The sequence below is a fragment of the Myotis brandtii genome, unplaced genomic scaffold (assembly GCF_000412655.1).
Source record: "Myotis brandtii unplaced genomic scaffold, ASM41265v1 scaffold190, whole genome shotgun sequence".
Taxonomy (NCBI): domain Eukaryota; kingdom Metazoa; phylum Chordata; class Mammalia; order Chiroptera; family Vespertilionidae; genus Myotis; species Myotis brandtii.
Window position 1 is genome coordinate 5,475,245 of NW_005357076.1, and position 9,829 is coordinate 5,485,073.

The following is a 9,829-nucleotide window of genomic DNA, read 5'->3' on the forward strand; positions in this document are numbered from 1 at the left end:
GGACAAAGTTAAAAGAGCCATCAGGCAGCTGGTTCCACAACCATCAAATCTCACAGAACTGGACAGTGCTATTCATCAGGCATGGTGTCAGATTCCTCGCATCACCTTTCAACATCTTGTGGAGTCAATGCCAAGAAGAATCGCCGCGGTATTGAAGGCAAAAGGTGGCCCAACGAAGTACTGATGGAGTGGTCATAATAATCTGGCCGCTCAGTGTATATGTCGGCCAATAGTGTATCTTCTTTTGAGAAATGTCTATTAGTTCCTTTGCTCATTTTTAATGGGTTATTTGTTTTTTTGTAATTATGTTGTAAAAGTTCCCTGTATATTTTTAATATTAACCCTTTATTATAAAACATATGGTTTGCAAATACTTTCTTCCATTTCGGGTATTGCCTTTTCATTTTGTTGATTGTTTCCTCTGCTGTGCTGAAGCGTTTTCGTTTCACATAGTCCTGCTTGTCTATTTTTGCTTCCATTCCAGGTGTTGCCTGTGCTTTTGGTGTCATATCCTTTACTTTTAAGGCTGAATATTCTCTGTATATACCACATTTTCTTTATCCATTCATCTATCAGTAGACATTTGGGTTGCTTCCACATTTTAGATATTGTGAGTAATGCTGCTATTAACATGAGTGTGAAAAAAATCTCCTTATTACACTGCTTTCAGTTCTTTTGAATATATAACCAGATTGAGATTTCTGAATCATATGGTAGTTCTATTTTTAATATTTTGAGGAATTTCTTCATGTAAACTTTTTACAAATTCCATTGCTGTTGCTCCTTCTAAGCTGTATCTGAAAATCTTTATTTGGTTAATATGATGGACCTTCATGATTAATGTGTGAGTGTGTGTATTTACTTATTTATTTATTTATTTATTTATTTATTTATTTATTTAATCAATCTAGAGCCCTTGCAGAATCTCCACCATCTGTAAAAAAGAGTGAAGTTGGTGATAAAGGAAAGAATAAAGATGAAGGGGAAGTTTGTAACCATGAGAAAAAGGCTGATGATACTTGTCCTGAGCTTCATCCAGAAGAGAAAAAGAAGAAGCGTTCTGGATTCAGAGATAGAAAAGTATGGAACACAGTTATATAAATTAATCAGAACTATAGTTAATCCAAGATTATAATAATGCAGTTCAGTTTCTTTTATGATGTATTGCATATGGTTCATATTCACTCTGAAGTTATTCACCTCTTCACTATTTTCCATCATGTTCTAAGGTAAACATACTCTTAGAATGTAAAGTTAATGGAGTTAGGAAAAGGACCTAAAATTACTAATCAGGATTAGCATATATTTTCCTCATTCTTTTAATTTAGCTACCTAACATTGATCTTGCTTTCTGATCTTTCTGATGTTGAACATTCTCATATTTGTTAATTGAGTCCTTGTGGTAATAAAGATTTATGATGTCAAGTTGTAAAGGTAGAATAAAATATCTTGGGAAATAAACAGATATTTCCAGAAAATCAAATAAATTTGAGGACAGCATGAACTTCAAAGGACTTCAACATTCTATATGTTTAACACGACCTGTTGTTCTATGCTTTTTCTCAAAAAAGTTTCAGTTTCACTATAACAATGCCTATGATATTAGGCATTTGAATTCAGCAGACATGAGTGATGAAAAGTCAGAAGGGTGAATTTATTAGATATTTTGCATGTTAACATTAAAATTCAGGAAATTGCCTTCACTTGCTAAAATATACCTAATCAATGCAAGAAGATAATTTGACTTATTTCTGTATTGTGTGTGTGTGTGTGTGTGTGTGTGTGTGTGTGTGTGGTACATATTTGCAAGAAGAATTTCTTTGAGAAATTTGGATTTTCTGTTTGTCTGTTTGGATGAAGTTATTAAGTCTTTTCATTTCCTAAATTCATTTCTTACTGAGGTGAATTTGAACAAAAGCTATGTATCACAAGTTAATTGTCAACTATCCCAGTGTTTCCACGATACATTTATTTAAATCTTTTGCCCTGAGTGAATTCAAGGAAATTTCAAATTTTTCTTACTCCAGTAGTTTCATTTAGAGTTAAACTTTTACAAAGTAGAGCTAAAATGACCCATATAAACATTTATTTTGAACCTTCCACTTTCTACTCCCGCTGTCTGTTCAACAGATGACCATATCTCATAAGTTAGAAAAAAATGAAAGCTGTCAATGTAATTAATTTTTAACTCCATAGCTATAAAAACCTTTCTTGTCTCTGTTTGAAATAATTCTTTTTTTTTAAAGATTTTTACAGAGAAGAAGGGAGAGGGATAGAGAGTTAGAAACATCCATGAGAGAGATCGATCAGCTGCCTCCTGCACGCCCCCCAGTGGGGATGTGCCCGCAACCAAGGTACATGCCCTTGACCGGAATCGAACCTGGGACCCTTCAGTCCGCAGGCCGACGCGCTATCTATTGAGCCAAACCGGTTCGGCTTGAAATAATTCTTTTTTTTCTTTCACTAAAGTCTCAGTGGAAGAGCTGTTTTTTCTGTTTGAGCATAATCATTCCACATGTTATCCTGTCTTACCAAGAACTTTTCTCAACACTTATTCTTTCTTTATGCTGTTGTTTGTCAGTTACTGTTTGTTTTTGTGTTTGTTTTTACATAGTCTACCTATGTAGTCACATTAAAGATTCTTCTATCTTTAATTAAATAATAAACTGCACTTATGATCAGTTTTTTTCTAGCTACGTCCCATTTACATTCTTTTCCTGTAATACCAAATTGCTCCAGTATCTACATGCAATTTTGACATTCTCAGTTTTCTTTTAAACTTTTTACTTTTGTTCCTTTATGTTTTCTTGATTTTCATGTAATACGTCAAATATCCAAGAAAATAAAGACTACTAAAATGAACATACATGTACCCAATACTTGTTTTGTCATTTTAACATTCTCCTATATTTGCTTCAGTTGTTGTTTTTAATACTCACCTAAGGAAGTGTTTTTATTGATTTTTGAGAGAGAGGAAGAGGGAGAGAAAAAAACATTGATGATAGAGAAACATCGATTGGTGGCCTCCTGCACGCACCCACTGGGACTCAAACCCACAATATAGGTATGTGCCCTGACTGGGAATCGAACCCACAACATTTTGGTGTACAAGATGATGCTCCAACCAACTGAAACACCTAGCCAGGGATTCAGTTTTGTTTTTTTGTTTTTTGTTCTTTAAAGAAACGAAATGAATATAAAATACACATGGCTATATACTCTTGTCAGTCCCATTTTTCTCTCTTCCACGTCAGAGCCAAACCAGTGTCCTGAATTTACTATTTATTCCCATGCATGGCCTGGTTGTTTTATGTGTTTTATATTTTAAAAATTCCAGGTGCAAAGAGTTACGAAAATCTTTGTGGATGCAGTTTTTGTTGCTTTGTACATGCTTCTCTCATTTTGTTTTGTTATTTTTAAAATTGTTTGTCCCTTCTGAAACCTCAAGTCCTCAATTCTGAACAATTCTCAGACATCACCTCAATATTGCTTCACTGTCATTTCTTTCTTTTGGAACTCCACTTGGATTTAAAAGAACCTATCCTTTGTATCTTTTAATTGCTCTTTTATATTTTTTCTCATTAGTTGTTTTCCCACTCCTCCAGGGTCTCTCTTTTCTTTCAATTTTTTTTATTGTGATAAAATACATATAACATGGTATTTACCATCTTAACTGTTCTTAAGTGTACAGTTCAGTGGTATTCAGTACATATTGAAAAGAGTATATAGCAATGTACAACCATTACCAGCATTCATCTCTATAACTGTTTTCATATTATAAAACTGAAAATATAGCCAGAACTGGTTTGGCTCAGTGGATAGAGCATCGGCCTGCGGACTCAAGGGTCCCGGGTTCGATTCCGGTCAAGGGCATATACCTTGGTTGCGAGCACATCCCCAGTAGGGGGCGTGCAGGAGGCAGCTGATCAATGTTTCTCTCTCATCAGTGTTTCTGGCTCTCTATCCCTCTCCCTTCCTCTCTATGAAAAATCAATAAAATATATTTTTAAAAAAAACTGAAAATATAAACCTGTTAAATAATAACTCCTTACTGCCCCTTTCCCCTAGCCCTGGCAACCACCATTTTACTTCCTGTCACTATGATTTTGAATACTAAAAGAATGTCATACAAATGGAAGCATACAGTATTTTCATTTTTTTGTGACTGGCTTATTGTGCTTAGTATAATGTTTTCAAGGTTGTTCATGTTGTAGCATATATCTGAATTTTCTTCCTTTTTTAGGGCTGAATAATATTCTGTTGTATATGTATACTACCTATTGCTCATCCAGTTATCCAGGTAGCTTCCACATTTTAGCTCTTGTCAATAATGCTGCTATGAACATGAGTACATAGATATCTCTTTGATATTCCACTTCCCATTCTTTTGTATATGTACCCAAAAATAAAATTGCTGGGTCATATGGTAATTCTATTTTTGTTTTGTTTTGTTTTGTTTTGTTGTTGTTAATCTTCACCTGAGGATACTTTTTCCATTGATTTTTAGAGGGAGAGTGGATGCTGTATTCTGAACCCTTTATTGTTAGTGCTCCTTTTAATATGACCACTTAAAAAGAGGCAGTTCCATATAAACTGATATGGAATGATCTCCAAGATACATCGCTAAGTGGAAAAACAAAATACATACTATACAGTTTGTCTGTATGAAACTCTACCAATACAGGAATGCAAAAAGTGTATTACTTTCCTTGACCTATTATTTCAAACTAAAACTTATTAATAATATTAAGCAGCATAATTTAGTGATATTGTAACAACCAAGGAGTCTGATTTTCAGTCTGAAAATCATTAACTTTTAAGTTATCTTTCTACCTTTGTATATGATTGACTCAACTATTTTTGGTTCACAAAGCCATCTTTAGCAGTAGCTACAACTTATATCTTAAATGTTACAAACTGATTATTTTTTGTTGTTACTCAGAAGAACAAACATGTAGAGGGCCTAAAGACAGTAGTTTATTCTGTAGCCAGTATTAGCCAGCAGACAGTTGTAGTATAATATAAAATGCCTTTGATTTAAGACTTTTGGCTAAGTCTTAAAGTCACTAAGGGGTCGAAAAGCTCCTTAGTGTGTTTGCCACATGCCAAATCTTTTTATAAAATCTCTGAAGTCAGTATTCAGATTTTTATGAAAATTAGCATTAGGAAGACTCTTGTCATGTATAGTTACAAATTAGCAGTCCTTTCTTAGTTGCTGAAAGCACATCTGGCAGTGGAATTAAGACCATTGTTAAACAGCTGCTGTCAGTGAACTCAAAGTGGCCATCTAGCCAGGACTGACAGTTATAGTAATGGCTGTGTTAATATGGCAAATTAAAAACATTAACAGTGTTTTTCTTAATGTTATATATTGCTTTTTAGACATTGAACTGATGGGATTTTAGATTGTATTGCCTTGACACTTTTTCTAACCAGTTATTTATAAGATACTATTTATTGTTGACTATCTCAACATATAAAATTCAGGTCTGAGAGAAATCTCTTCACCAAAGTACTATGTATTTGATACTTTGATGAAAGAGATTTCTCTCATACCAGAATTTGTAAAAAGAATGCTATGCAGAAGTTATAGTATTTTGTTTGTCCCATGCATAGAATGGGGGCTAGGATCCCAGATAAGGAAATGAGTTTTCATATTAACATTCTGATCTTTTAGCTAAATGTATACCTTATGTGATTTTGTTCCTATTCAAATATTTGCTTGTGCTCTTCCCAAGTCTGCTCCTTTCTAAATATGCTATAATAGAGGATCTCTAGCAGTTTGCTTAATTTTATAGAAAAAGTAGAAGTCTTATTGTTTGAGACCTGTTAATAACTGAGTTTCCATGGTATGTAACTTTATTTTTTGATGCTATCATTTTATGTACTTTGTATTTGAAAGACTATTAGTTGTTCAAAACTATGAAGTCCCAAGTCTGTTTTGTCTTAGGATTCAGGAAATTTCATAGAAGTAAAAACTGTAAAATCTATTCCTTTTTAAAGACTTGGTAATTAAGAACCTGTAGACTACCATATATATGGCATTATCCCCCTGTTACTGAGATGTTTTGAATTCTTGTATGACATTTTTCAATTTTGCTAGTTTTCAATGATTTAAAAAATAAGAAAATTCTTCAAAAATTTCTAAACAGAAGTTACACAAGTATTGCCTCAAATAAGGTATGAAAGGTATATTGGAAGAAAAGTGGTTCAAGATTTTGAAATTCAAGTTTATTTCTAATATTTTAAAAATCTAGTAATAGAAAAAGTTATATAATTTAAAATTCCCTAAAAATAAGATACAAAATGTATGAAAATGAAAATTGCTTAATAATAATACCCCGGATTTCTAATTTTAGGTAATGGAATACGAGAATAGGATTAGAGCATATTCCACACCAGACAAAATCTTCCGATATTTTGCCACCTTGAAAGTAATCAGTGAGCATGGTGAATCTGAAGTGTTTATGACTCCACAAGATTTTGTGCGATCCATAACACCCAATGAAAAACAACCAGAACGTAAGTTGTTAATGTGAAAAATGAGGTTGTTATATTTCTTTTTGTTATATGCTACTTTGTTTCTTTCTGTGTATTGCCTAAACTTTATAGGTCCATGCAATAATTATATTCACTGTGTAGCTACTGTATGTCAGGCATCATGCTAGGCTTTGGGAGTACAGAAGAGGAGCCTATAGTCTAATGTGGCAATCCTCAGCCAGATTAAAGGATTGAGGAAAGTGTACTACTACTCTGGCTGAGGTTCATTGCCTGTAATGAGAACGTTCCTGAAGGCAATGCATTACAATGTGACTGCTATCAAGTTGCTCGTTAGTGAGGGAGACAGAAACAGTTATGAGAAACTTCAAGAATGTAGTGATTTGTTAAAGAACGATGGTGCTGTGGCAGTATAAACAAGGGGCACTTAGTTAAATCTGAAAGGTGGGAGAATGATTTCTAGAGAATGCATCTGAGTTTGGATAAAAGTCTATATAGGCATTGTACTTACTTCACAGAGACATTAAATCAAGTATCTTAAATATGCTCAAAGAGTAGTGGAAAGGATGTCTCATATAGAGGAAACAGCCTAAACAAACAAGGTGTGATGAAAGAAAATAAATGGCTTAACATTTTAAGTTAAATGTAACAATTTACAAATATATATGGGAAACATGGTGGGGAAAATGACAGAGTTGAGAGCTCTGTGAATTCCACTGATGCAACCATTAAGCTGCCAAAAATGGACAGAAGTAACTATAGTGGACCTCTGGAATCTAATAAAAAACTTACAGCAACCAGGGAGTGCTTAATGAAGAAACGCTGCTAAATTTTGGTAGAAAAGTGTTGTGGCCTTTTGCTCCCTGAGGGACTAGCGCAAAGGCTTGCCCTTTCTTTCACTAACCTCAAGCTGGAGTGGTTTCCCACTTGCCATCCACTGAAAAAGTTTAAGACATAGCATGCAGCCAGAACCGGTTTGGCTCAGTGGATGGAGCGTCGGCCTGCGGACTGAAGGGTCCCGGGTTCGATTCCGGTCGGGGGCATGTGCCTGGGTTGCGGGCACATCCCCAGTGTGGGGTGTGCAGGAGGCAGCTGATCGATGTCTCTCTCTCATCGATGTTTCTGGCTCTCTATCTCTCTCCCTTCCTCTCTGTGAAAATCAATAAAATATATTAAAAAAAAAAAAAAAACATAGCATGCATATAAGCATAACCAGTGGACATAAGACACTGGGGGGTAGGGGAGGCCAGGGGATTGTCAAGGGCGGGGGGAAAAAAAGGACACATATGTAATACCCTTTGTAATACTTTAAGCAATAAAAAAATTAAAAAGACATATACTACTTGCAGTTCCCAGGCTAAGAGAAGGCAGATGGGACAAGCAGCAGACAGACTGAACAGCCTAGAAAAGAGGACACTGAGGAGGAAGACATTGCAGGGGAGAAGAGCTTTGAAGGGCTACTGCATAGGGGAATCCAGAGTGCAACATGCGTTCTCAGGGCCAGACACATGCTTGGAAAGACCTGAGTGGGCTTTTTCCTCTTGTTGATTTTTGGGCTCCCTGTAAGGAGGTGAAAATTAAGGTAGAGTTATTAAATTTCTAGCTAAATGTCAAAGGAGAGCCCCACCTCAGAGCCAGTCTGCATATAGTGGAAGAGTTAGGGGGCTTTTTGTTTTGTTTTTTAATTCTTTTTGCCTCCAACATTTAAGGAATTCTCTATCAGGTCACTTACTGACTGCTTAGATAGAAAAGAAACTTCAATGGTGACACATGATAAGGAATGCAGTTTTTGCAAAAATAATTTGCAAAGTGATGGCGTGAGTTACAACACCAAATCCTGGGATTCAGGAAGAATTTTATTTCTTGAATTACCACATTATAATATTAAAAATATCCAATTTTAAATTTTAAAAAATTATATGACAGTCCAGTGATCAGGAATATATGACCCATTACCAGAAAAAAATTTTTTAAAGGAAACATCCCATGAGAAAGCCTAGGTAGGCATTCCACTTACTTTACAAAGACTTTAAATCAGTTATCTTAAATATGCTCAAAGAGCAAGAGAAAACCATAGACAAAGAACTGTAGGAAACAGGGAGATAGTGTATTGATAAAAAGAGACTACCCATAAAGAAATAGAAAATTTTAAAAGGAACTAAATAGAAATTCTTTAGCTAAAAAGTACAGTAGCTGAAATTTAAAAAATCTCTAGAAGAGTTCAACATCAAATATGAGCAGGCAGATAAAAAAATCAGTGAACTTGAAGATACATCAATTCATATTGTCATGTCTGAGGAACAGAAAATAAAAAGTATGAATAAAAATGAACAGAGCCTTGTGGAACACCATCAAGTGTAATAACATATACACACCTTCAAGTGTGACAACATATGCATAATGTTGTTAAGACATTTCCAGATGATCAAAAGCTGAGGAAGTTTGTTATTAATAGACCTTCCCTTCAGGAAATACCAAATGGAATCCTTTAGTCTGAAATGAAAGGATACTAGACAGTAACTCAAAGCCATACAGAGAAATTAAAGGTGTGGTTCCAGTTAAGATAGCAGATTAGGTAAACACTGTGCTCACCTCATCCCACAACCACATCAGAATTATAGCTAAAATATAGAACAAGCATCACTGAGAACCACCTGAAGTCTAGCTGAACAGAATTCCTATAACTAAGGATATACAGAAGAAGCCGTTTCGAAACTGGTAGGAGGGATGGAGATGCAGACCAGGCTGGTGCCACACCCATGTGTGGCTGTTAAAAATTGGGAGAGATATCTTGGCTGCAGAGTTCCACCCTGAGGAGCGAGGGGTCCCAGCCCCACACCATGAAAAGATAAAATGAAGCATGTTCTTTGTTACTGTGTAATCTTTTTGAACATCTGTGAGGTTTCAGGTTAGATTTGTTTTTAAATGTTTCCTGACTTATCTTTTGCAGTCAATGGTTCATTTTGTTATGGTGGGTGTCTAGAAACTGAAGCACATCTACACTAATAAAAGAGAAACATGGTAATTGGCGTACGACCGCTACCCTTCCCATTGGCTAATCAGCATATCCTTATGCAAATTAACTGTCAGCCAAGATGGCAGCCGGCAGCCATGCACTGAAGCGAACAGGGAGGCTGGCTTGCTCCAGTGACTGCGGACTCCAACGTTCCCCGCCTGAGTTGCCGGCCTCTCAGCTGCAACTCTAAGCAACTATGTACTATGTTGCAAATAAGAAGCTAAATCCCCATAAACCAGCTGTCAGTCAGCCAGGTTCAGCCAGCCGGACTGCAACATTGTATCAAATACAGAAGGAAAAACAAAGGCCAGAAAC

The 9,829-nt window shown here is 35.5% G+C and overlaps 1 protein-coding gene across 1 annotated transcript in view; it reads left to right on the top strand.

The window, feature by feature from the left end:
• MICU1 (mitochondrial calcium uptake 1) overlaps positions 1–9,829 on the top strand; it is a 175,389-nt gene that overhangs the window by 42,163 nt on the left and 123,397 nt on the right. The window contains exons 3-4 of the mRNA XM_005864687.2: positions 912–1,080; positions 6,360–6,522. Of these exons, the coding sequence (XP_005864749.1) occupies positions 912–1,080; positions 6,360–6,522 (332 nt within the window). The remainder of the gene's footprint in view (positions 1–911; positions 1,081–6,359; positions 6,523–9,829) is intronic.